Here is a 26,815-nt window from a genome sequence, read left to right on the forward strand (position 1 = left end):
ATTGTTGTTTCACCAATCCATTAGTGAGGCACTTGATAACATATTCTTTCTCCCAAATCTAGCAATAATGCTACAAACATAGATGTGATATCCAAGTTAACCCTATAACAATGTCCCACATGCAATAAATTTATCGCCATGACCTAGTGTATTGAAAAAAGAATTAGATTGTGTCTTGTTTTGAAGAGACACTACAGACAATGCTATGTTATGAAGCACAAGAATGCCATTTATTTCTACTAAGATGTGAGTCTGATAGGTGTGCCAATTACAACTTGTCAATAATTAAATATATAATTCGTGAGCTCCAAAATGAATCCATAAGCATACTTTATATGAGTGATCACATGTAATGGATGAATTAGAGGCACAACATTTAACAATTGAATGAAGAATTTATGTATTGGATAGTTTAAGATATTTGAACGAGTTGCAATATGCATTTTGTAATGACTGTTTATTAGATCTCAAGTCATCCACCCATTGCCAAATCAATTATTATTACACTTTATATGTAAGATCAACATCCCTATTGATTATCAAGTTAGCCAATGAGTCAAACTCCATGTTTACCTCATGATATACACGATTTGGGATGTAGTCCTCCATTTTCACAAGTTTACATTGTATTGCTCAATCTTAATGCATTAATAGCCAATATTGAGTCACCTTCAATTATAACTTTTGTATTTAAGGTTTGAACAAATTCACAATCCAAGAAGTAGTGCCTAAAACTCTACTTCCTTATTTGTGTCATGCTTAAGATGTTTGGATGCTCTGTAGATAATGTTTCAACCACAAATGATACATATTACATCTAAGAATCAAGATTGCTTTTTGATGCTCCATCAAAATTCATTTTTACCCATCCTTATTAAATCAATTGTCATTTCGCTTTTACTCTATTTTTAAAGTTTCAACTCCACCAACTTCATTAATAAAAATTAATAACACAATATATTAATTTATTAAAAAATCTAATATGCTAAAATTATTAAGAAATAAAATATAATTCTAATACACAAATCCAATATACTCCTTAAATAATATAAATTTAATATAATATATTTTTACTGATTATTCCCTCAACAAATTATATGCTAACTCATCTCTAATCAAATTATATATTATAATAATAATAATAATAACAAGCATTTTGCTCTTATTGGTCGCTTGCCGATTACCAACCCCAAAGATTTCGTATAACAAAAAAAAAAGTTTAATATATTTTTTAAAATCTCGAATATTATAATTTTAATTTTATATAATGGAAGGAATTCATTAAGTTTTTAATTAAAAAATTTAGCCATCAATCTTCTTGGTTTACAAAATAAAACGGCGCTACAGTTGTAAACTAAATCTGAAACGCAAATATATTTATCTAAAGCTCAACAGCAGGTTATTTTAAACATACAAGCTCAACAGCCGGTTATTTTACGCGGCCACCAGGAGCAGGGACACCTTTACTTCAGTACAGGAGGTATGTTTTATATACAAATCAGAACCCTAATATTTTGTCAAAAAATCTATGAAGTTGTTTGAAATTGATTTGCCACGGTTCGATTCTTTAGAACTGCAAAAACCCAGAAAAATGGGCTCAGAATTTACTCCTTTTCGGCGCATATGTGAAACAAATGATTTTAGCATGACAATCGATTGGAACCCTACAAAAGTTGCAAAGTTTGGTTTATAATTTTTCTTTTCTTGGAGAAAAGTTGGAAAATAGACGAGTTTGGCTTAAAGATATATTATAATTCCCAACCCTGGAAAATTCATGTCGCGAATGCGTAAAATGAAGGATTTTAACTTTAAAATTGATTGAAGCCCTAAAAGCTTTGGGAAAATTTTAGCGTGAATTTTCTTTCTTTCTTTGGGAAGGGGTAGAAAACACGTGAATTTAGCTAAAAGATTTACCTCAACTTTAAAACCCTTTAAAAAGTGATTTATATTGAGATACGATGGCGCGGATGCGAAAAACAGAGGATTTTATGATAAAAAAATAGTCGAACCCTTGCAACTTTTAAAATTTTGTACTGATTTTTTTTTTTTTTTTTCATGGAGGTTCAGAAGAATGTCTTAGCTTGAAACGTTGTTGTAACACTGAAAATACTGAAAATTTTGTTTTAGAATCGAGTTTTTTGTTATAAAAGATGCGAAAAACAGAGGATTTTTGGCATGTTAAATTTACGGGAATCCCAAAAGTGTAGAGTAATATGATTTAGAATTTAATTTTTATTTGGCGTTGGGGTAGAAATACAGTTTCTTAGCTAAAAGATTTATTGCAAACCCAAAGGCCCTGAAAAAATAGTTCAGAATTGAGACTTAATTGGTGCAGATGTGAAAAAAGATTGAAAATCATTTGCAACCCTCAGAACTTGAATGATTTGGTCTTGATTTTTGTTTCTTTTTGTTTTAGAGGTGGAAAATAGATTATTTTAGCCGAAGAATTTTTTGTAACCCAAAATTCCTGATAAAATTGGCTTAGAATTGAGTTATTTTGGTTTGGTTGTGGAACAGGAAGGATTTTTGCTTGAAATAGTTTTGGAATCTCCCAAAATATGAAATTTCTTATGTAGAATTTAGTGTAGATTCTGCAAAGGTGAGAAACAAAATTTCAACTTAATTTTTTTTTGTGACCCCAAAAGCACGAGAGTTGGTCTAGAAACCAGACTCTTAGGTGCAGTGGTGAAAAACAAGTTTTTTAGGTTAGTAATTTATTGCAATCTAGAAAACTGTCAGAATTTTGGCTTGGAATTTAGATTTCTTGGTGCAGAGGTCAAATATGAAAGAATTTAGATTAGTTGCAAACTCAAAAGTATTAATGAAAACATAGAACGGTCTGCTATTTCTTTGGATTGTAAATTGTGAGAAAAAAAGGAAGAAGGAAATAGTGTATATGTATTATGGTCACAGGGGTTAAGTTTCTGCTGTGGAGGTTGCACTTTTGAGACGTGAAATAATAATAGGCTTTGGCAATTGGATTTATGCGTTTGATTTAGTTTTGCATATAAATATTTAGATCTTCCATGCCTTAAGGCCTGAAATCTGAGCTTTTCAAAAACATTTCTTATTATTAAATTGCACACTTTTGATGACTCAAGTTTAGATACCATGATTAAGATGTCAAAGATTGGAATCACACCTCTTTCCTATGGATCACATTGATTTACCAAATTGTGGTATGTCACATTGATTTACCAAATTGTGGTATGTCACATTGAGTTATCAAATTGTGGTATACCTTTGGCTACGTTTTCTCTTATTTTGGTATCTTGTACCTTGTATACAGCCTTCATGTGTTAATAAGGCCACTCTCATTAGCTTCTCTACATTTGCCAGGTGAATATTATATTAGATTGGGATATGTGCCTTGGTTATGTTGGTTTATCCTCTTTTCATGTGTAAGAATGGTGTATAAATAGAGGGCATCCCTGTCACCATTTCACTTATGTCATTTTTATCATTTCATGATTCACAATTTTTGGTGCCGATGGACGTCAGGCTGTTTCCCCCAATTTTTTTATAGACTTGCCTATATTTTGGTCAAATGACATCACTATATCTATTCATGTTGTCCTCTTCAGTTTAGAGTATTTTGTTTCTGTCATTTGGGGTGAGCAACAAACATCTCTTTGTTCTCGCTACATTTGGTTATCAAACTCTTCAAGGATTTAGAGTGGGATTGAAACTTTATTAATATTGGAGAATTTTGCTCTATGGAGCATATGGTTTAATTGCGCAAATCTGTTGAAAGATCTGGAGATTTTGCAAAAACATGGCAGGACTTCATTATTTGTCCATGTAGGGTGGATATATCCAAATTAAATTTGTTGTGCATTTGGCTGTCATAGTTTTTTTTTTGAACATTAATTTCTATAGGACTTATCTTTTTCTTGTGTAGGTATTTTATTGTTACTGTTGATTTTAACACTTTCAGATTAATGTAAACTCAGAAAATCAGAATTTAATTACTAACTAAATTGATTAAGTGAATATTTTATAGTTTTTTCAGATTTACGCATAACCAAGAAAAGAACAAAAATAAGTACAAGACACAATTACCCTGGGAAAACCTCCTAGGAGGAAAAACCCAGCCAGAAAAGATCCTCAGATCTGATTATGGATTGAATTCATATGAAGGTTACAACACTTATCTCATGTACTTGAAGGTGATTGCACTTAGTACTGATAATGTCTTCCACAAGACTGCACTTTCACAAGCATCAAATTGCCACACCTGCCCCCTTTGACAGTAATCAGGTCCAAACCCTAGGTCTGCAATATTTGCATCTGAAGTCTGCTCTTTGATGGACAACAACCTTATCCCTTAGTTCGCTCTCCTTATTGATGAGTTTCGCACCTCAACTAGCAGATGTAGTTCGCTGATATGGCAGAGGTAATTCGCTTTAATTGCAGATGTAATCTTGCCCCTTTAAGTTCACATTTGCAGTCACATATATTTCGCATGGATGATAAACTAAAAATGAATGAATGATAGTGTGGAGTTGAACTTTATTTATATGGGGAGCAATGATCTTAATCATGTCGGCTTGCATTATGATTTAATGAACTTTAATTTATTTAACCAAAGGCATTAGGATAGGGTTGGCCCAATACATGGTGGCGTGTTAGCTTGAGTGTAGCGTGGGATCTTTAATTTGATGCCGTGAGGAATAAGGGCCCAGCCCTACACATTGGGAAAGGGGCTGGCCCCCTTGGGCGGATTCCAATGTTGCCCAATGCAATTGGAATCCGCCATCCCTAATTATAATCAACAGTTACATCTTTTTTGAAATTTAATTTTTTTGAGAACATCATGTTGGGTGCAGTCCAATCGAAGTGTTTTTGCCATCTAACAATAGAAATTATGGTGAACTTTCCTTGATCGGGGGACTTTGTTAAGGCATTTCTTGAGAGCAAAGGAGAATGGGAGTGTATGAATGTTAGTAATTCCCCTCTAGAGAATGTTGAGGAAGAAAAAAGTAGGGAAGCTTAATAAGTGAACTTTTTAGGTATCGATAATGCTTTCAAGACTATTGTGAGTGGATATTGTGATGAACAATACAAAATGTACAAGCTTGGTAGTTGTTCCTCATATATGGATTAGAAGGGCTTTGTTGCCAAGGTTACTAAGGCTAATGATCAAAGTAAACTAGGGCATTACTGTTTTGAGAACTTTATTAGCATGGGATAATTGATATGATGATTGAGTATAATTAATAATGGCATCTTCTTCTTTGATTCTTGATAGGATTGATATGATTGATGATTGACATTGATGAGATGATGGACTTGCATAGCATGTAGGAGATGGTCTTGGAGATTGAACACTTACTTTGTCTTCATTTGTTCCTTCATTACCTGGAGACAAGAAGAAATCCTATGGTTTTTATTTAATTGTAGTTTGCATGAAGACATGCGTGAATTAATATTGGCCTTATATAATGGTTAACCGTCAACATGATTGCTATATTTCTAGGGATTCAACATTTTTTCATATGTGAGATGAAAATCAACCAACGACATACTTATTTGATTCAATTTCTCTCATATAAGTTGTAAGTTTGTACTCTTTGGACATTTGTGATTAGCTGGAGGAAGAATTGATGTTTGAAGTATTCGTACCATGTGCAAGAGAGTGGCGAGTTTTTCCCATCTGTGATGATTGATTGGTGGAATATGTTCATTGTAGAATTGCAATAGGTTTTTTTTTCTTCTTGTACAATGGCTTTCTTTTGGCCAATCTTATTGTCAATACGCTTATACATCTCGCTAAGACTAGGTGCATTAACATCCCCATATCTAATGACTTTGGAGATTAGAATAATGATCGTGACAACATATCTTGCATTGATCTAAAAATTGTCATTTTTCACCACCTCCTTCACTCCCCTTCTTTGCTTTAACTTGAATCAGTGACCAATTCCACTCTTTTGTTATGGCCGTTAGTTGCAATGTCTCTTGCAAATCAAGCATCCTCTGTAAGAGGATGAATTATGATGTGTATTTAGTCTCTACATGTTTCAAAAACACCTTCAAGAAGGTCTTGGTGAGTGCATGTGAATTGTTATGGTTGTAGATATATCTCTTTGAGCCAGTTGGTTTTGCTCGTGCTCTTGAGTGCGATATTCATGGCATGCACACAAGGAGTCCACCAAATATGCTTACATCAATTTTCCTTCAACTTGGCACACATATGTTGCATTTATCACTACTTGCAAGACATTCTCTTGCCCAGCATCCATAGTAGCATCTATAATGATTTGAAACTGAAAATCAACATCCTTGTGGTGCAACCAACAATTGATAGCTATAAGGAAGTAAGGCCCCTCATGCTATTGATGAGTGGATGATGCTTGAAATATGTCCCCCCAGTCATAATAATTCCAATCCATTAGTGACCTAGGTACCCTTCATTCTTTGCTCGTTGGCCTCAATTTTATCTCCCTTGGTGGCCTTGCTCTTATTATTTTTGCCACAGCCTCCTTACAACTGAAAGCCTTTTGCAGGTGAATTTCTATTGCTTGGTGTCAAGATTGAGGTGTTGTTACTGCTGTTTGCAGATGAAAGTTATTTTTCAAGGGGGATGAGAGCACCTGGGAGGTAGGTGAGTGACTTCGAGGCTGAAGTGCCTAGGTTTTGAGGACAGTTGCTTCTTTTTGGTGGCACCTAGTGCAATAGAACCATTTACAGACCTTTATTTGCTGAACAATGGTGCTACTGCTTATGGAAGTTGTAAAGCTTTTTATGCTGTCCGCCTTTGATTTCTAGGTCAATCTCCATTGCTGATGTGAATTGCCATTGTGTGGTGTCAAGATTGAGGTGTTGTGATTGCCGTTTGCAGATGAAAGTTTTTTAGCAAGGGGGGCCAGAGCACCTGGGAGGTATGCAGGTGACCTCTAGGCTGAATTGCCTAGGTTTTGAGGACTGTTTCTTCTTTTTGGTGGTGCCTAGTGCAGTAGAACCATTTTCAGACCTTTATCTGCCGGACAATGGTACTTATGGGAAGTTGTGGAGCTTTTTATGCTGGCCGCCTTTGACTTCTAGGTCAATCTTCATTGCTGGGCATGTTTGTCATACTTGTCAGACCTGTAGATTGCAGTCTCTTGCCATTTGAAGGTTAACGGTGAGAGTTGGAAGTGACTGAAGCAATTTGGTGCTTGGTGGAGGTGTCCTATGCAAGGCTAGAAAGGGTTCAAAGGGAATCCAAGCTGTTACAAAATGACATTTCATAGGACAGCAGGCCTGCAACATAGTTTTCTGTTAACAGACCTAAAAAATTATGTTAATTTTTTCTTTTTGAAGTTGCTATGAAGTGCTGGAAGAGTGAGTTGCTGATGGGTATTGCTGGGTGGCTCTGTTTTTGACTGGACTGGGGTTTGAAGGAGTTCCCATGGCTGCCTATACCTGCAAATGATGATAGCAGAGCTGCAGTCGTACTTTCAAATTCATTTCAGACCTGTAGTTCTTGTTTCTTCATCAATTTCAAGGTACTTCATGTTGGTTTCAATGTATCTTTCCATCATATGTAATTGAGGTTTCAGTTTGAATGTTCATCCCTAAGGAAACTTGTAAACACAGTGATTTGTGCATTGAAAGTATTATATCAGAACATTATGACAGCCAAATACAATATTGCAGTTCATATCAGAACTTTGCAACAGTGATTATCTGATTTGACATGTTCTTTACATGATTCACATTGTAGTTTCATTGGCAAAAAAATAAAAAATCTAGGGGGTGTTTTATAAACCAAGGTACCATCAAGACCCCCTTTCAATCCAATAGGTACTTGAATCAGCCTCAGAACTAGTTGGCTCCTATAGAGGTTTCTCTTCAGTAGATTTGTAATGACCCATGAGGGATAAGGTTTGCTCACAAAATAACTATGTGGAACTTAAACAAATGGAGTTATCAATTCTCAATAATTCACACCCGTAGTGCTTGCCCTCAAGGCAAACATCAACAAAACTTGGTGATGCAAAATCAAGCTGCAGCCAATGCTCGAAATGCTCAAATGCAAAAAAGGTCCATGGAAGCAAGCTTTTCTTCCCCAATCCAAGCCTTAGTGACATTGGACAATGATGAAGTATATGTCCTTAATAAACTTGCCTCAACCTCTAGAAGGCCATAGGTCCAATTAGACAGCTTCACTAGATTTAAGAAGAGAGTAGTGGAAGAACAAGCCAAAGGCGATTAGGTGAGTTTCAACAGACAGAAGGCACTAGTGATCCCTCGATACAAAGTTCTAATGGCTGTTCCTTTCATTCAGAATATATGCTCATTGCAACCAAATTTAATATTCCTGAGGATTCTAAGCTGCAAAAAATTCCTCCATGATAGCCTTGAGCTATATATCCTACAGTTGAAAAGAGTTTAGTGGATGCTGCATGCTACTCAAGCTATGTAGTTTGTGAGCACATTCAACATAGTTGGTCAATTGAAGAAATCTAGAGTAAACGTGCCTCTTTTGGAAGTCGTGTTTATTCAGATGGAAATGGAATTGTGAAGGAAACCTTATTGAGAAAAGGCGATTGGAAAACAAAAGGACCAAACTGCAGACATGGCATGGATTGCTCAAAAGTAGCCTAAAATTCTTCTGATCACTAGGAATGAGGTAAGCAAGGTGAAGTCCAAGCCTTTGTACTTATCTTAAGCATATAGAGCTAACTCAATTCACACTTGTAGTTTAAAGTTTACCCTTCGTCTTTGCCTTGAATCACTTGAGGCCTAGACATAAAATTGTGATGCCCAAAATAAGGTTAGAGAAGGGAAAATGAAGGGATGGGTTTCCATGTCAGGATTAGTTCTACCTTGGCATAGAGAATCTCACACATTTTTGGAACAATATTGCAAATGACAAAGCCAACTTTATTCATTCTAAAACTCAAATTACCCTTGGTGAAATTTTATTTTTTCCCATGCCTTGCAATTTCTTTAGAGATCATGTGAAAGATGTCCATAGCATACACTCCTTTGTTCGTGGCTAAGAGGATGATAAATTATACCCTTGCTACCCTGCTGCAATCTTCAAAATGATGAACGAAGACAAAGTTTCGGTCTTGTTATTTGACTTTGCCAAAATCATTGCTTCTAGGATCCATGAAGAGTTGGTTGGCTTCCCAATTATGAAGATCTGTACCATTTTTTCATACTTGGCACATATGATCCTCCACTAGAATGTTGAATACTACAAGGACATGAATGTAAGGTTGAAAATAGAACTTGGCCAAGATGCTTCAAATCGTGGCATAGTTTTGGAACCTTATCTTGTCTAAACAATCTTCCTATTACGATTTTGTGCATATTCATGGCCCCCACTTTTGCACATTTCTAAGGAAAGAATGCCAAGAGGATTTTAGATAAGAATGTCAATAAATTAAGGGATGCAAATAATGGAGATTGGTATTTTGGTTGGGAATGCACATGATTAGGATCTATGGTTTTATAGAAGAGATCTTCAAGTTGATGTATGTAATGGATAGGGTGTTTGCCTGGGTATATTCAAGGCAGCTAGATATAATGGATGCCAACTATGATCACAAGAAAAGCAAGAGGCCCTACACATGGCACCATACACATGCAACGACATAGCATTCGTGAAGAGAGAGTAACAAACTCCTTGTTGGAGAAATTACTAGATCTATAGTGGGAACTCCTCAATGACAAATGGTCATAGGAATCGAATAACACCTTTGTGTACATTCTCTAGATCATTGGCAACTTTGAGGATAAGTAGTTAACCCAAGAGTATAGGTTGACGAACTAATGGAAAAAGGAATCTAATGGCTAATGAGATGGACAAATTTGTTGAGCCTGGTGAGCCTCGTGGTAAAGAAAAGGAGCAAAAAGAAGCATAGGTCTAGATATTGAAACCTTATGAGACCACCTGCCATAAGGTGGTAGTTGATCTGGGATACCAACCTTCGCCTCCTAGCTAGTTGGACGAGCATCTTAAGGATATAGCAATGGGATGATGCAATGATTTAGGTTTTGTGGAAATTAAGTGTTATGACTAATCATATTGATTTGGCACTGTTCACATATGAGTTGGACTAGACTTTTATAGATTTGTATGAGGAGCATGCATATGATAGTGCACCTTGCAATTACACCTTTGCTGAAGATTGGCCACAAATTATTTTCGAGATACATGGAGCCATAGAATTACAAGCTTCAATTGTCAGCCAACCTACTTAACAACTTACAGCAACAGGGAGTTGTAATGGTGGCAAAACCCAAATCAAAACAAGTACATAGAAGGTTTGGGTGCTAGCAACGAGAGGGCAAGTCTCTTTGCTCACAAGCAGTGGGTTGACATTAGTAGCCCCAATAGGGCAGTCATTTTGAAGAGGAGCACAATCTGCTACTGGTATGCAGGACTACAAGCTTCATTTGTTTGGAGAGAAGCACAATCTGTTACTGGTATGCAATGCGACCCAAAGTAAAGGAAATTAGAAGTCCAAAAGAATCAAGCAAGAAGAAGATTGAAGATGCAACAGCAAAAGGAGCCAAAAATGTCTTCAATCCCTACACAAACCACCACAATTATGTCATTTATCTTGGCTTCCTCTCTTTCTTCTCACCCATCTTAGTAACACAATAGTTGTGTTTGCCCTTGACACTTTCACAATTCCAGCCACAACCACTGTAGCCATTGCTGTTGGTATTGGAAGTCCACTGTCACAATCAAATACCCTGCCAATTTACCTCTCAAGTCCATCATCTTGGCATAGTCTTACGCTTGAACTTCTTGACATTCACTTAATCGTGATCATTCCAAGCCCCTCTATCTTCCCGAACTCCTACATTTTCCCTTAAGATGATTCTTGCTTCATTCTTCACCTGTACCTCCTTTGTTCAACTCGTTGCTTTCCTTTCCCTAATAGACAAGCCAACAACATATGTTCAAATCAACTCGTTGGGAAAGAAAAGGTTGGATAAGGTGATAGCTGGTAAGCAACTGGATAAGAAAAGCACTAGGACAAAGTTTGACAAGCAAAGGTAGACCCTGTTCTTTTCATAGGTCACTTTCATTATGATTAAGCCTATCCAATAGATCTAGATGACAGACTTCTAGTTCCAAGATTTAGTAATCAGTATGGAGCATTCAAGGGGAGAAGATCAGGTAGAACTAATGCAAGAGAGTTCTAGGATATTAGCTTTTGACTACTTGGATGTGGAGAGGAGATTGGAGAAAGTAGAGATTGAGTTACAATATTTAACTTAAAGCTTCTATAACATAGATGCAAGGGCTAAGGGCCTAAGGAAGAACTAAACAGTGTGCAAAAGGGTAATACTTGGCCAAGTCCTTAATGTAGAGAATAGCATTGAAAACCAAATAGAAGAGCTGAAAAATGAATTAAAAGAATCATAAAATGTTGAACTCAGCTCATAGATGTTGCTCTAGAGATGCAAGTGACCTATCTAAATGACGAGAAGAACCTGGAGGAGGTGGCCATAAACGGAAATTCAAATCAAAGCAACTGAATCCACACTTTAGCAGCTGCAGGGCAGGCCGGAGGTTATGCAAAATTCAATGGTAGTACACTAGTAGAAGGCCCAGGCAGTAGGAGCTAGTGAATAGAAGGCAAACTAGGAGGTTGTCATCTTGACGCTAAAGGTTGACAAGTCGAGTAGCCAAAAAAATGAGTTGCAGGGAAGGAAGAATAATACAAGAGTTGATAGGCTTGATCGAAAAGCTAAGGATCGCTGAAAGTAACGCAAACAAGGAGTTGGCCTTAGCGAAAAAGAAATTGTTAACTCAAGGTAATGCTTTGGACTAGTTCAATAGGCAAATTGTAGAGCTAAAAGCAATACAAGGAAAGTTGAGGACCAAGGTAGAAGCTGATACAGCAATGAGCACACATACAATTCCTCAATCTAGTGTTGCCCAAGCTATAGGAGGATTGCAACATACAATTCAATTTGTTGATTTCGGCCATGTATAAGTGCAGGAGATTCAAATAGAGCTCAACCATATCGCAACAACAATAGCTCCGATGATTGTAGTTGTAGAAGCTTTCAAGCATAAGCTTTTTACTTTGCCAACGGTTGCACTAACTAATTTAGGCATCATCAACAAAAGGAAGTTGACTCTAAGAAGTCTTCAACATGCAAGTTAAGGACACAACAACACAATGATGCAGAGCCCAGCTAACATTGTTGCAGAGAAAGGTTTTGAGTGTGCGCTGAGTCACTTAGGCTGGTTGGTACAACAAGGCCTACCATCCCATTTTGATGAGAATAGGAGAAAGTTGTTTGTGCAAATTTTTTGGGCTGATTTATAATAAGATTAGTGAGGAAGATTACAAAGTAATCAAGCTTTCTGATTATTTGTGGGTTGATGTCCAAAACGCAATGACAAAGGTATAAGGCTTCTCTTACAAGGAGTTGTTTGAGTTGGAGTGTTAGTTTTCATTGTTAAGAATCAATATGTTGGAGGTCTCTTTAGGCAATGAATGGGGGCAAATCCAGGCGGTCTTGCATTCTCTATAGGCATTTGCTCTATTTTAATGAAGTTGCATTTTGAAGTTTTGCCAGAGGGTAACTATTTGCACAAGGGATAGTTGTGTTCTTCCTTTGGTAGCCAAAATGTCTTTTGTGAGTTGCCAAGAATTGTATTGATTTCCCACTACATGTTATTTTGCCAATTTATTTCAAGTGTTGGAGTTGTTGCTTGGTTCTTCATGTTTTAATCTTACATAGCTAGAAGGGTCTCTTTGATGAATTATGGGCACTCACCAGCCATTGGATCTCTTTTAATCCAATAGCTTGTAGGCGATTATTTCATTTTGTCCTTTTGGTGCCAATAGCTTCCATTGTGACAAGCTAACATGTGAACATACATAACATATATGAGAATAATGCTGAAACCTCAAGATTAGGTCAGACTGTTACGATAATGCACATGCCAAAGACTAAACACCTGAAACTTCAACCGAACAAGGGGACAGGTCCCCTAACCCTAGGACAAGGTCGCTAAGATGATTAGGGTCACAAAGACCATCCCCGAAGTCGCAATACTTGGTTCGACAAACAAGACACCCTCTAGGTCCTAGGTGTTACCAATGAGCTCTGACAAAACCCTAATCGCTCTTAGATTCCCGTAAGACCATACAACTCACTCTAAACCAACTCAAGACCCCTTTGATGGTTCCTAGATGTCAGTACCTTTGTAACGTATCTGAAATGGAGTCAAACTGACAATCCAAGCTTTTGGAAACCCTTATGGATTGAACGACAAGATGTGGGCTCTTGCACTTGACACAAGCTTCCCAAAAGTACACTTGCACGTTTTGAGGACACTTGCACAGTGTGCTGGAGTCCTAAACTCACGCAGTAGTCCTTGATACGAGCTAGTGTCCCATTTGTGTGCTGTAGTCCTGCAGACTGGTGAACTTGCGTTGTTGTCCTCTGAGATGGGCATCTGTCTTGACTAGTGAGCTTCTTGGTTGGACAGATTGGACCCCCAGACACCTCGAACCCTATGGTGAAGTCAAAATGTCCTCATGACACTTGAATTGAGAGAATTGGTAAAAAGGTGTGAAGACATGGAAAGTGTCATTGGATCCTCGGATGACGCCCACAAGAATAGTCAGGATTTGGGTGGATTCAAACATACTCAGTCCAACCTAAATCTTCCTAAACCAATACCAATGCATTCAAGGATGTCCAAATCATATAGGAACTACATTGGGACACCTTTAAGATCATCTTGAATGAGCACATAATGACTTTGATTTACTCAGAACTAGACCAAAATGGTCAAGAACTATTGACAACAGTAGGAGATGACTATATCAACCTGCAAGTCTACTCAAGGCATATCTATGTTCATTTTAAAGAACCAATTGAAGTGTTCCTATGATAATAATATGATACATCAAGAAATGCTTAAGTTACAAATTCGTGGTTCGTGCCTGATTCCAACATCGGTGCATGTAAATCTAGTTTGATTTATATCAATTATGTTCAATTTACATTATTCTCCACTTGGAGTGTTCAAAATACATATCATCAAGTTTACAATGCAACATTGACTTGAGTTAGATCAAAGTTTGCCCTTGACTTTCAGACCTTACGCCACTGACAACAGCTCCTTTCCTTCCTTCAGATCCCTTAGGTCATTTCTCAGATCTACCAAATGTTCTTGATTAGGGGTAAAAACAGGTTTTGAAGGGTCCCCAAAACTTGTACAAACGGATTTTGCCGGGACTTGAAACCCACTTGTAGAGTGCTGCTAAAAGATAAAACACAGACAAACAACAGCCAACCAGCAAGAAATCAAAAGAAACTAGCCATGAGAGTCCCTGCTGTTACATTATCAAGGCCGTAGCCAAAACATAAAGCAGCTTAGGGAAACAACAGTCCTGAGCTCTAGAAACAACAAGAAAAGCATTAAGCAGAATAGTACTTTTAACATTCGCTTTCCTTCAATGTAGGTACAAAAAACCTTTACCATCCTCAATTCCCACCTCAATAGGGGCAGCAAGAGCAAATCTGAGAACCACCCATAAACTCCACCTCAATAGGACAAAAAGAGTGTCATCTGAATAAAGGGCAGCAACAACCCCCTTACAGCACCAACAGTCTTCTCCCACAAAACCAATCACCACCTCAATAGGAAACAACTCCACCTCAATAAGAGAGTCAGAAGAAGACCCGACAAGCAGCTGATGGAAATCAGTACTTCCAAACCAACATATTACCCACCTCAATAAGAGAAATAGGGGTTGGATCTAAGGAAAGGGCAGAATAAACCCCCTTGCAGTAGCTCCATATTTTAGGAGCATGAGAATTCAGGATATCCAATAGCCTTAAAACAAGGGACCCAAAAGAAGATTTACTCAGATAGCACTCCACCTTAATAGGAAATGCAAGATTAGTTTTATGGAAAGCACACCAACGTCCACCAAGAGAACAGGAGGAGGAAATTCCTGGAAATAAGCAAAATAAACTCCCAAACAAAAACGAACATCTAAAATTGGCCCAGAAGAAGAGGCCACAGTTTCAGACAGAGAGATTCACAAAAACCCCCACCACAGGACTAAGCAAATCATGAGGGGCAACACCTCCCAGCCAACACCTCCAAGAGAAAAATAAGCACAAAATGGGTATATCTGGAGATGGGAAAAATAGAGCTGTACCCATCACAATAAAACCCCCAAGCAGGACAGATTTGCCCAAAACCAACCGAGGAACACCACAGCCAGGAATAGAAATAAAGGAGCTGAAACAAGCCACAACAAACACAACCTCCTCATGGCCTATGAAATGGAAAATGATCCGAACTAAACATACGAACAATGACTTTCCACTGATTAATTATTTTTTCAATGACAACGGGGAGACCAGGAATCCATCAATCTTTCAGCAATCTGGCAGAATCCCAATCTTTACTTGGTCCAAATGAAATACCTCAATTTTGTTCAATATCCATGAATTTCCCATGATCAACAAAAGCTTAGAAATCCAGTTGCGAGTGGGTAGCATGGGACATGCCTCCTTTTGTCTTTCAAAGACAGAAATGCATTGAATCTCCCCCTAGAAGGAATATTTCACCACACAAAGAAGCAATCACTACCACTAATTGATCCTGTATCTTTTTTTTTAATTTGCAAATAACCAATCAGGCCATAAATGTGGAAGGAAACCAAGTTCGAGGAGAAGTTTTTCACTAGACAAAATTGCCAATTTTGGTTATTCCCCAAGATGTATACTTCCAGTGTGAGGGGGGACCAAGGAATCCTTAAGCATCCAAAAGCTCCTTGTGCAGTGACAAAATTCCCATGCCACCTCTACCATTTTCTTAAGCAAAAAGAAGCAGCATATTTCTGATGATAGCAGCTTTTTGGATTCTATTGACTGTTGATTAAGTTTTGTTTGTTAGGAGCATTCAAGCCCCTAACATTCTAGGAGAAGATCTTCATTGTGGTCAAGGCCTCCTCAACCTCAGAGAAGCCTTGACCTTATTGAAATCAGGAAGTAAAGTTTGTAAATGTACCTGAGGGGATTGCTTATCTTTTTTAACCCCTTTCTTCTCTTTCTTCAGATCTGCACAGAATTGTTTTGAAGTGTCCTTGCTTGTGACAGTAGAAACACCAATGATTTGGATCATCAATCTCAATTGTTTGTCACCACGAACCAGATTCCGGTTGAAGAGTAATGAATTTTGTCAAAGGCTTTGAAATATCAACCTTAATGCAAATCCACACATAAATACCCCAACACCTTTCAAGACTCTATCATCAACCATTTGAAATTCACCAAGTGAAATCACCGATCTTCAAAAGAATAGATAGATACCAGTATTCTGAAGGCAATTTATACCAGCACAACCAAACCGAAGTCTTTTTTAAACTGCAGCTGGAATGATTGAAGTTTTGTTGTCAATTTTGCAGAGAAAGGCCTGTCCCATCAATTATCCAGGGAGCCCCATTCACAATCATATCTCTGGTATGGGCATATCACAGTAAAGAAGCCCTTGGCATAAATAAGAGTTTGATAATTGGTCCCAACTATTTGAAATCCTCTACTGCAGCCCTTTCCATTCTAGCTAAAAATAAAAAAGTTTACCAATCAAAGAAAATTTGTAAGGAAGCAAAACTCTGAGCCCACTCTCATTTCTCTAGATCATTTTTAATTGCTGATGCCTAATAATTTTTCCACTGAAAACCTTGTATCATTTGGAATCCCCAATGAGATGGTATTTGCAATGGAATCTATCAAACTGTTTGCCGACAGAAACATTCATGGCCTGCTCTGGTTCACTCACAAATTCTTTTACTAACGAGTCTTACTGAAATTTAGAAGTGTTGGTTATATAAACCTTACTATTTTTTCAGATTTTCTAAATATTAGCCTATGATAATATATTATTAATAATACGATATTGAAAAATCTATACACTTCCATACCTGTAAAAAAAATTCCATAGTAAAATAATTCATTTGCTCTATGCTCAGTAAATTTTATGTCTCAATGAAAGGATTTGAACTATGTGCCATCGTATCTGACTCTATATATCTTTCCTTTTGTTGTGTTTAACATTGTTTTCTAGGGTTTAATTACTGAATTATTGCAGGTGCAATTTTAAAATCATACCTTGAGTTTATATATGAGCTGTACAGAAAGTCAATGGATTTGGCACAGTTTACGATATAGTAATATATCTTTATTTTTTCTTCAAATATTAGTCTGTAACGAGACATTTCTAATTTTTGAAACTGAGATAATTGCACACTTTTATATACCGGCAAAGGAATTATATAGCATACAAGTCTCCATTCTCTACATCTATTAAATTTGATCCCTGAAAGGATTTGAACCGTGCAGCAGGTAACCAACAGTACATTTCTTTTGGATTGTGAATGAAGTACCTGACATTGAATTTCTTTCCATGTGCTATATGTACTATTGTTTTCATTTCTTTTGGATTGTGAATTAAGTACCTGACCTTGAATTTCTTTCCATGTGCTATATTTACTTTTTGCTTTCTTGGGTTTAGATACTTAATATTATGGGACATGCATTTTGATTGCTTTTCAATATTAGAGCAGAGTGGAACTGTACGTAAAGTAGATTCACAAAAAATTACAAGAACTGTCAATAAATCTTATATCGTTTCTTCAAATTTTAGCCCACTGTACATATTATTTCTATATTCTGGTATGAAAAAAACCACTCATTTTTATGTACTTCCAATGAAGTTTCCTATATATTTTTTACCATGTCATGTACGTGGTAAATATTAGCTCTGAATGGGTTTGAGCTATACACCTAGTAGCTGATAGTATATTGCTTTTCTTTTGTTATGTTTACCATTTCTTTCTTGGGTTAGTGTTATGATTCTTTTGGGACAACACATTTGTATTGCGTTATAGCGAAATTCAACCTCTCTTTACTTTTGTTTTTCTTTTTGCAGAGAACAAATCTAATTCAGTCTTATATGGGAAGACATATTTGATTGGATCAAATTGCAGTATATTCAACATAAGCAGATAAACAAGGTTTGATTTGAGGGAGGGTGAGGCTTTGACAAAACACAGGATGCAAAATCCAAAAAGGAAACCTTTCAAAATTGAGCCATTCAAGCATAGGGTGGAGATGGATCCAAAGTATGCTGATAGAACCTGGAAACTAATTGAGCATGCGATCCATGAAATTTATAGTCATAATGCCAGTGGTTTGAGTTTTGAAGAGTTGTACAGGTATGTCAGATGTTTTATCTATTTTTTTTTGGTCTGATAACTGGACCTTGGCCTGGCTAACATTTTTTTTTGCATATTTTCTTTCATAGTTATTTTGTTTGTATACTTTGTATTATGGCTCAAAATGATCTTGGGTTTAACTTTTTGTAATAACCTAAGTTCTGTAGCTAGGTCTAGTATTAAATGTAATTAGGCCTAACTAGGTTGTTACAAGGCATGTTGTACTCCCATATAAAATAGGTTTAGAGGGCTATAAAAATTTCTTCTATCTAAATGTGGTTTTCACTGCTTGTGTTGTATGTATTTGTTTGACATTATTACGTTTCATGTCCTCCATACTGCATATTTAACCACATTCGTTGAACTTTTTGGCCTTATAGACACACTGAGTGATAGTATAATCCTTATTTTCATTTTATATGGAATTCTTCCTTTCTTTAGTAAACAAATCCCAATTGAATGAACTCCAGTAAACTGATTATTATAGTCAAAATACTCTTTCCCAGTAGCTCAATACTAGTGAGTTTGACTCTTTCCCCTCTGAATATGGTCAGAATCATCTCTTTCCCAAGTTAGTCTTGATATTTTCTCCAAATGCCAGGTCTATTGTTACTTTTCAGCTTGAACATAGTGACCTCTATTAGATAGGCAAATACTTTTATAATGATATGTTTGCATATTCAGGACATTATAATAAGGACACTTGGATGTCTAGCGAGTGTATTTATTGTGGAATTAGACATGTCCTTTGTAAACTTGAAACACTCATTTTTCTAGTTTGTCAATTTTGTTTCCGATTTTTTATCCAGTATTCTTGGCGAGTATCTTTTTTCTCATACTCTTCAGTTTTGCGAAGTCTTTGCTAAGATGTGAAACATGTAACTTTGTGGATTGCTATCCCGCTCTTTCTAATTTTGTCTGGACAAAGAGGTTATTCTGAAGTGTCTTTTTTGTTTTTGTTCCTAATAATAATATAAGCTGTTTGGTTGAAATGCTTTGCTAAAGAACCTTACATGGAATTTTTGGTAATATATATGTCCAGATCTTGTGACAGTGTTGCTAATTGGTTTCTGCATAACAGTAGAGTTTAATATTTATTATCTTCCATTTGAATCTACTCAAGGCACTTTGTTCAATGGACAAGATTGTTATGAAGTTTAGTTTGCAGTAATACTATGACAAGACAGTTCTTGCTGCTCTGGCTACAAATGTATGATTTTAAGACAAAATATGAACAACTAGATTTTCATGAATTGAGTTTTTCTTTTCTTCTTAATTGCAGGAATGCCTACAATATGGTTCTTCACAAATTTGGGGATAAGCTCTATACGGGCTTGGTTACAACCATGACAAAGCACTTAAAGGATATAGCATTATTGATTGAAGCTGCTCAGGGAGGTCTGTTTCTAGAAGAGTTGAACAGACAATGGGCAGATCACAACAAAGCTCTGCAGATGATTAGAGATATTTTGATGTATATGGATAGGACATATGTCAGTAATTTCAATAAGACCCCAGTTAATGAGCTTGGATTGAATCTGTGGAGAGATCATATTGTAAAAATCCCAAAAATTCGTGATAGGCTTCTTGATACCCTTCTTGACCTTGTACACAGAGAACGGACAGGTGAAATCATCAACCGAGGATTGATGCGCAATATTATCAAAATGTTGATGGAACTGGGTGCTTCTGTATACCAGGATGATTTTGAAAAGCCCTTTTTGGATGTTACTGCTGATTTTTACAGAATTGAGTCGCAGCAGTTTATTGAGTGCTGTGATTGTGGTGATTATATGAAAAAAGCAGAAAGAAGGCTTAATGAAGAAATTGAAAGAGTTTCACACTACTTAGATCCAAAGAGTGAGGTTAAGATCACCAATGTTGTGGAGAGGGAGATGATTGCAAATCACATGACACGGCTTGTTCACATGGAAAACTCGGGGCTGGTGAGCATGCTTGTGGATGATAAGTATGAAGATTTAGGACGCATGCACAGCTTGTTCCGTCGTGTGACCGAGGGGCTGGCAACTATCCGAGATGTGATGACTTCTCATCTCCGGGAAACAGGGAAGCAATTGGTAACAGATCAAGAGAGGCTGAAAGATGCAGTAGATTTTGTGCAGCACCTCCTTGATATGAAGGACAAGTATGACAAAATTATTAGCATAGCATTCAGCAATGATAAAACCTTTCAGAATGCATTAAGTTCATCTTTTGAGTATTTTATTAATTTGAATACAAGGTCCCCAGAGTTCATCTCTTTGTTTGTTGATGATAAACTGCGGAAGGGTCTTAAAGGAGTCAGTGAAGAGGATGTAGAAGTAGTTCTTGATAAGGTAATGATGTTGTTTCGCTATCTTCATGAAAAAGACGTATTTGAAAAATATTACAAACAACATTTAGCCAAACGACTCTTGTCAGGCAAGACAGTTTCTGATGATGCTGAGAGGAGCCTTATTGTTAAATTGAAGACAGAATGCGGCTATCAGTTCACTTCAAAGTTAGAAGGCATGTTTACTGATATGAAAACTTCTAGGGACACAATGCAAGGCTTTAATACTTTATTGGCTGCCTCCAGTGAACATAATGATGGGCCTTCTTTGGCTGTCCAAGTTCTTACCACAGGTTCATGGCCAACACAACCAGGTGCAGTCTGCAATCTTCCTGCAGAAATCTTGGCTGTGTGTGAAAAGTTTCGTGCATACTACCTCAACACACATACTGGTAGAAGATTGACATGGCAGACTAACATGGGTACTGCAGATTTAAAAGCAACCTTTGGGAAGTCTAGGAGACATGAGCTTAATGTTTCCACTTATCAGATGTGTATTCTTATGCTGTTCAATTCAGCAGATTATCTAAGCTATAAGGAAATTGAGCAAGCGACAGATATACCGACTGCAGACTTGAAAAGGTGCTTGCAGTCTCTTGCCTGTGTGAAGGGGAAGAATGTATTGCGTAAGGAACCCATGGGAAAGGACATAGATGAAGAGGATATGTTTCACTTCAATGACAGTTTCACAAGCAAGTTTTTCAAGGTCAAAATAGGCACAGTGACTGCACAAAAGGAGAGTGAGCCAGAGAAGCAAGAGACCCGCCAGAAGGTGGAGGAAGATAGGAAGCCTCAGATTGAAGCAGCCATTGTCAGAATAATGAAAGCTAGACGTGTTTTAGAACATAATAATATAGTTGCCGAGGTCACAAAACAGTTACAAACAAGATTTTTGCCCAACCCAGCGGTTATAAAGAAACGCATTGAATCTTTAATTGAGCGAGAGTTCCTAGAAAGGGATAAAATTGACAGGAAATTATATCGATATCTTGCTTAATGGAAACTTGAGTGGTTAGCCGCATTACTTGAGTGGTTAGCTGCATTTTCCTTTGGTCCGGACACGTTTTATATTTTGCAGGTTCTGATACTAGTGATCTATTTCAAGGTGGTCCTGAAGTATCTTTCCTGCAATTTTAATTTGTCAAATATGCTCATCAGGCAAGTGGTAGAGTGACTTTATCTCGATTCATTTCTTATGCAGCTAGATTCTGTGTACGCTCAAGCCGTTGGTGACTAAGATAGATTTTCCTGTCCCAATTTTATTGCGAGTTTGTTTGACATTTCCTGTTTCTGCAGGAAGTTGTTGAGCATTTGTAATCAACGTCCGGAACATGGTTACGGAGGTGGAATTTCTCGTCCAAATTCATTTGAGATTCTGTTCTTGACTTTTCCTCTGTCACAGATTGGATGATAGATTCCCTGTTGAACTACCTACATTTCTTATCTATTAATTGACTTGCATGTATGCCATATCATGTGTTCTTTTTAAATGCTTTTGATTGATGCATTTAATCTGATGAATGAATCATATTTTGATGTCTTAATGCTCATTCTGATAGTTTGGCATGAGATCCATTCTTATTTGGTTTGTTTAAGGTGTTGGAACTGTGGGCAATCTAATGTCGGAATCTGTTATTTCTTATAACTTTTAAGTGTTAGGTATATATTATGCTATTCTTGTAAATACAGAAGCTTGGTTTGGGGTGTGAGATTTTACCTCATGGGATAGAAAGGTCGATGTTCCTACAGCTTGCTTGCTTCTGGCTGTTTGTCTGAGGTTGCCCCTTCTAGTTTTTTGTGCTTCTGTATAGGTTGGTCCGACCATCTCCCTGTCACAAAAGAAACTGACACTAAAATTCGTAAATGTTAGACAAGAAAATGAAGGAAAGAAAATGGTTATAACAGTCTGGTTTTTCATCTTTGTAGTTGTTGATAATCTGGGTGTAATTGCATTCAGCTACAACATATTTGACATGTTCCCTTTAGAATATAACTCACGATGGGATATGGAATGCACAATATTTTGGTTTATATTTTAAACGTTTTACTTTAAATTGTAGTAAATGCAGGTTCTCTTTTTTCTGTATCCACTACTTTGTTGTTTCCATGTCATCTAGATGCATGCATTTTGTAATGTTCCCCCTTTATTAACATACAACTTTGTAAATAATCAAATGTTCATAACAAGGAAATAATGTATAGTTAGTGTGAAGTCAAAATAAAATTGATTGGGGCCATTTTAAGTTATAATGTTGTGTTACTAGGCCGACTTGCCTTGGGCGTCACACTTAGCTTATCCTCATCCAGCATTCAAGATGAGTACGAGTTTGGGATTTTAGATAAACCCCACCCATTTACTAATTAAGGAGGGGGGGGGGGAGTCTAGGCTTTTTCAGCTTTTTGGAGCAATGGGCTTCGTATAGTCAAAACAAAACATTTGATGGGGGATTATTATGAATGATTATTATTTCTTTTTTTGCTCTGTGAATTGAATCCCGAGCATTCTCTGCCAGGACGAAACCCCTGGAGTAATCTTCCTTCTAGACGAAATCCCAGAGGGCTTGTGACAAATTCAGCTCAGCTTAATCATTGAAGGTGCATCCTCTTGCATAGAAAGGCTATTAATATATGTGCAGATTTGTGAAGGGAAATAGGGCAGATCAATTTCATTTGTGCAGTTCAAATTCTCTCATTCCAGCAAACCATATTCCTCAGCTATTCAAGTCACAGCCTGGTGTTGATAATACGGTTTGCCTATGTGGTCTATGTTGGTGTAGTGATCTGTTTGAGGGGTTTGTGGTCTCTTTGGCAGCCTAGTGTTGTTTGTAACTAGGATAATGTATGGGTTCGGATTGCCTTAAGGCAACATCCGAACCCACTTAGGACTGGGCCCTATCCTAAAGGGTAACGTGCCCCAAGGTTAAGGCCAGCCCTATCCTAAAACCCCACGCTACAACAAATATTGGCGCAAAAATTTAAAGGAGGCTGACTTGCAATAATCAAGTTAAAGATGCATATAAATAAAAGACACTTTGCAAGTCAATATCTCTCATTCATTTTTCCAGCGAATTAGCTCTGCCTGAAGAAGTGCGAACTTACTCTTGAGGGTGCGAAATTGTCCAGACTTATGCGATCTAGTTCTAGAGGACAAAGGCAATTTTGGTGCAGACTTGAAGAAGTGCAGATCTGTCATTAATGAAGGATTCAAATTTGTAAAGGAAGCTAAGTATTGTACTTTTGCTGTCAAGAGAATATATAATCTGACCTAAGGGTCTTTAATGCTGGGTTTTTCCTCCTTGGAGGTTTTCCCAGGGTATTTGTGTTTGTCTTTGATCTACTTCCTTCGTTTCTGATTTTACTGAATTATGACTTATTAAAATGCTACAAATCTGATTGCAATCTAGGGCATAATTAAAGGATATAAATCTGATTAACAAACCTAGGGTATAAAATTACATGGTATCAGAGCTAAGGTGTCACTAACTTCTAATTTTAGCAAATCATTTGTTGCATATAGCTGCTGTTTGTTTTCAGATTAAAATGTTAGGTTTGAAGGCTGAAGATAGACTTGAGGGAGCCATTGATTTTGCTGCTTGGAAAGTCCGTATTCTATTGATCCTTGAAGAGAATGATCTGCTGAAATTTGTAGAAGAAGAAAGGCTGTCTCCTCCAGAAGATGCTGAAGAGCTGAAACAGTTCAAGAAAGATTCCCTCAAGCCTAGGAGGATCATAATTGAGTCTGTCAAGAATCATCTTGTCACTGTCATATCAAAGTTTGTGTTTGCCAGGGAAATGATCAAACACTTGGAAGGGATGTATGAAGTCAACAACCTCAGCAGGGCCCTCGCTCTAAGACAACAACTTCTTCTCATGAAAATGAAAGAAGAAGACTCAATCATAGCCTACTTCATGAAGATCAATGAACTAAAGGACAAGCTAAGCACTCTTGATTGCCAAATCTCGGATAAAGATCTTGTTATGATTGCATTAAATGGTCTACCTGATGAATGGGAACCATTCATTCGTAGCATTGGTGGAAGGGCCGATCGTCCCAACTTTGAGCGTCTTCAATTTGATTGCATCGAAGAGGAATCTCGAATTGAGGTAAGAGGAAAACTCGATCTCTCACAAAGATAATCATGTTCTTTTAGCTAAATCTAGGAAAGGTGGACATTGGAAGAAAGAAAAGAGAAGCAAAGACTTTAGATCCTCCTCCTATGATCCAAGGAAAAAGTCAAGAGATTCCTCTCACATTCGTTGCTTCAGATGTGATAAGTATGGTCACTATGCCAGAGATTGTCAGAATGACCCAAAGGAAAGGGAAGCCAACTTAAATGAAGTTGCCGAACAAAGTGAAGATTACCTTCTTATCTCTGCTCTATCCAGCAATGTTCCTACGGACAACAATACATGGATACTTGACAGTGGTGCCTCCAGACACATCTCAGGATTTCGTGAGCATCTCTCAGATCTGATTGAAAGGGACACCAACCTTCATGTAGTAATCGGTGATGATGATCGATACTTGGTAAAAGGTTCTGGCACTACCTCTTTAAAACTAGATTCTGGTATTTCCTTACAATTCTGTGATATTCTCTTTTTACTTGGTATTAAAAGAAATCTTATTTCCATTTTTGCCTTAGAAGATAAGGGTTTGCAAATAACATTTTCTGAAGGGAAAGTACTCGCTTGGCCTAAGAAATCTAATTTCAAATCTGCTCGTATTATTGGAAATAGATGTGATAGTTTATATAAGCTTGCAACTAATCCAATTCATGCTCTCATTCATGAGACCCTTGAATCATGCGAGCTATGGCATAGAAGATTGGGTCACCTACACTTCCAAGCTCTCCCCACTCTAGGTAAAATGGTTAAAGGTATGCCTAAACTCAGTTTATCTCATGATGATGGTTGTAAAGGTTGTGCAATGGGTAAGAATGTAAAGAATCCTTTTCATAAAAGCGATAGTAGGGCTAAAGAAAGGTTAGAACTTATTCATTCAGATTTATGTGGTCATATGACTGTAGCATCTCCTAGCGGTTTCCTATATTATGTTATCTTCATTGATGATTTCTCTAGGAAAACATGGATCTATTTTCTTAAATCTAAAGAGTCTGAAGAAGTCCTAAACAGATTTAAAGAATTCAAAGCCTTAGTTGAAAATACTATAGGAAATCGAATTAAATGTTTGAGGTCTGACAATGGAGGTGAATACACCTTAGGTAGTTTCTATGACTTTTGTGTTAAAGCAGGAATTAAGAGGGAGTTCTGCGTTCCCTACAATCCTCAGCAAAATGGAGTTGCTGAAAGAAAGAACAGGACCATTGTTGAAGCTGCAAGAGCCATGATCCATGATCAAGACCTACAACCTTTTCTATGGGCGGAAGCATCCAAAACAGCAGTTCATATTCAGAATAGATGTCCTCATCGCACCCTAAAGGATGTGACTCCTGAAGAAGCCTTTACAGGAATCAAACCTGACATCAGTCACTTAAGGATATTCGGGAGCCCAGTGTATGTTCATGTGCCTAAAGAAAAACGAACTAAGTTGGATCCATTTGGAAAGAAAGGCATCTTAGTGGGATACAACGAATCTTCCGAAGCCTTCAGGATCTACATTCTAGGTCAAAGGTATGTTGAGGTAAGTAGAGATGTAACTTTTGAAGAAGATATTGCTTTCAAAAGATCTAAAGGTTCATTATCCAACAATAATGATATGGTGATTGAAAATCAAGATTCAATAGTTGATGCTAACCCTGAGATACAGGAGGAGTCTACTGACCTTCCAGATCAGGAAGTTCAAAATCACCCATCAAAACCTATGCACTCTACTGATATACCTCAGGATATTGTAGTCTGCAAGAAGAGACCACTTTGGGTTAGAAACACGATTCAAGATGCTGAAGGATTTGCTGCTCCCAGAGGAACCTTTAGAGATAGCAAGAGATTCCAAAATCACGCCAACTACATTTCTGTGATGTGCAATATCATTGAGTCTGAACCTCACAATGTCGAAGAAGCTATGTCCCATCATGCTTGAAAATTAGCCATGGATGAAGAGTATGGGTCTATCATCAAGAATGATGTCTGGGATACTGTACCCAGACCCAAAGGTAAGTCTATTGTTTCCTCTAAATGGTTGTTTAAAATTAAACATAATGCTGATGGTAGTATTGAAAAATATAAAGCTAGGTTTGTAGCTCGTGTTTTTTCTCAAAAAGAAGGAATAGATTATGAAGAAACCTTTGCTCCTATTGCTAGATATACTTCT

General features: G+C 37.2%; 1 protein-coding gene across 2 annotated transcripts; it reads left to right on the top strand.

The window, feature by feature from the left end:
• Positions 1 to 1,318: 1,318 nt before the first annotated feature.
• LOC131046906 (cullin-3A) lies at positions 1,319 to 22,014 on the top strand. Of its 2 annotated transcripts, XR_009106080.2 has the most exons (4): positions 1,320 to 1,480; positions 17,927 to 18,212; positions 19,495 to 21,706; positions 21,845 to 22,014. XR_009106080.2 is itself a non-coding variant. In XM_057980735.2 (3 exons), the coding sequence occupies exons 2-3, from the start codon at positions 18,052 to 18,054 to the stop codon at positions 21,539 to 21,541; spliced, it is 2,208 nt and encodes a 735-aa protein (XP_057836718.1). In that variant the 5' UTR covers positions 1,319 to 1,480; positions 17,927 to 18,051; the 3' UTR covers positions 21,542 to 22,014. The 2 variants fall into 2 exon arrangements, 1 of the variants encoding a protein (XP_057836718.1); XM_057980735.2 differs by having other exon boundaries at positions 1,319 to 1,480; positions 19,495 to 22,014.
• Positions 22,015 to 26,815: the final 4,801 nt, after the last annotated feature.

This window comes from Cryptomeria japonica, chromosome 9 (assembly GCF_030272615.1).
Source record: "Cryptomeria japonica chromosome 9, Sugi_1.0, whole genome shotgun sequence".
In the NCBI taxonomy this organism is placed as follows: Eukaryota; Viridiplantae; Streptophyta; class Pinopsida; order Cupressales; family Cupressaceae; genus Cryptomeria; species Cryptomeria japonica.

What these genes read in the sequence shown, in the direction of transcription:
- LOC131046906 (XM_057980735.2), top strand. Translation starts at nt 18,052, where the DNA reads ATGCAAAATCCAAAAAGGAAACCTTTCAAAATTGAGCCATTCAAGCAT. An exon ending in AGTTTTGAAGAGTTGTACAG is followed by an intron (nt 18,213 to 19,494) that starts GTATGTCAGATG and finishes TCTTAATTGCAG; the next exon opens with GAATGCCTACAATATGGTTC.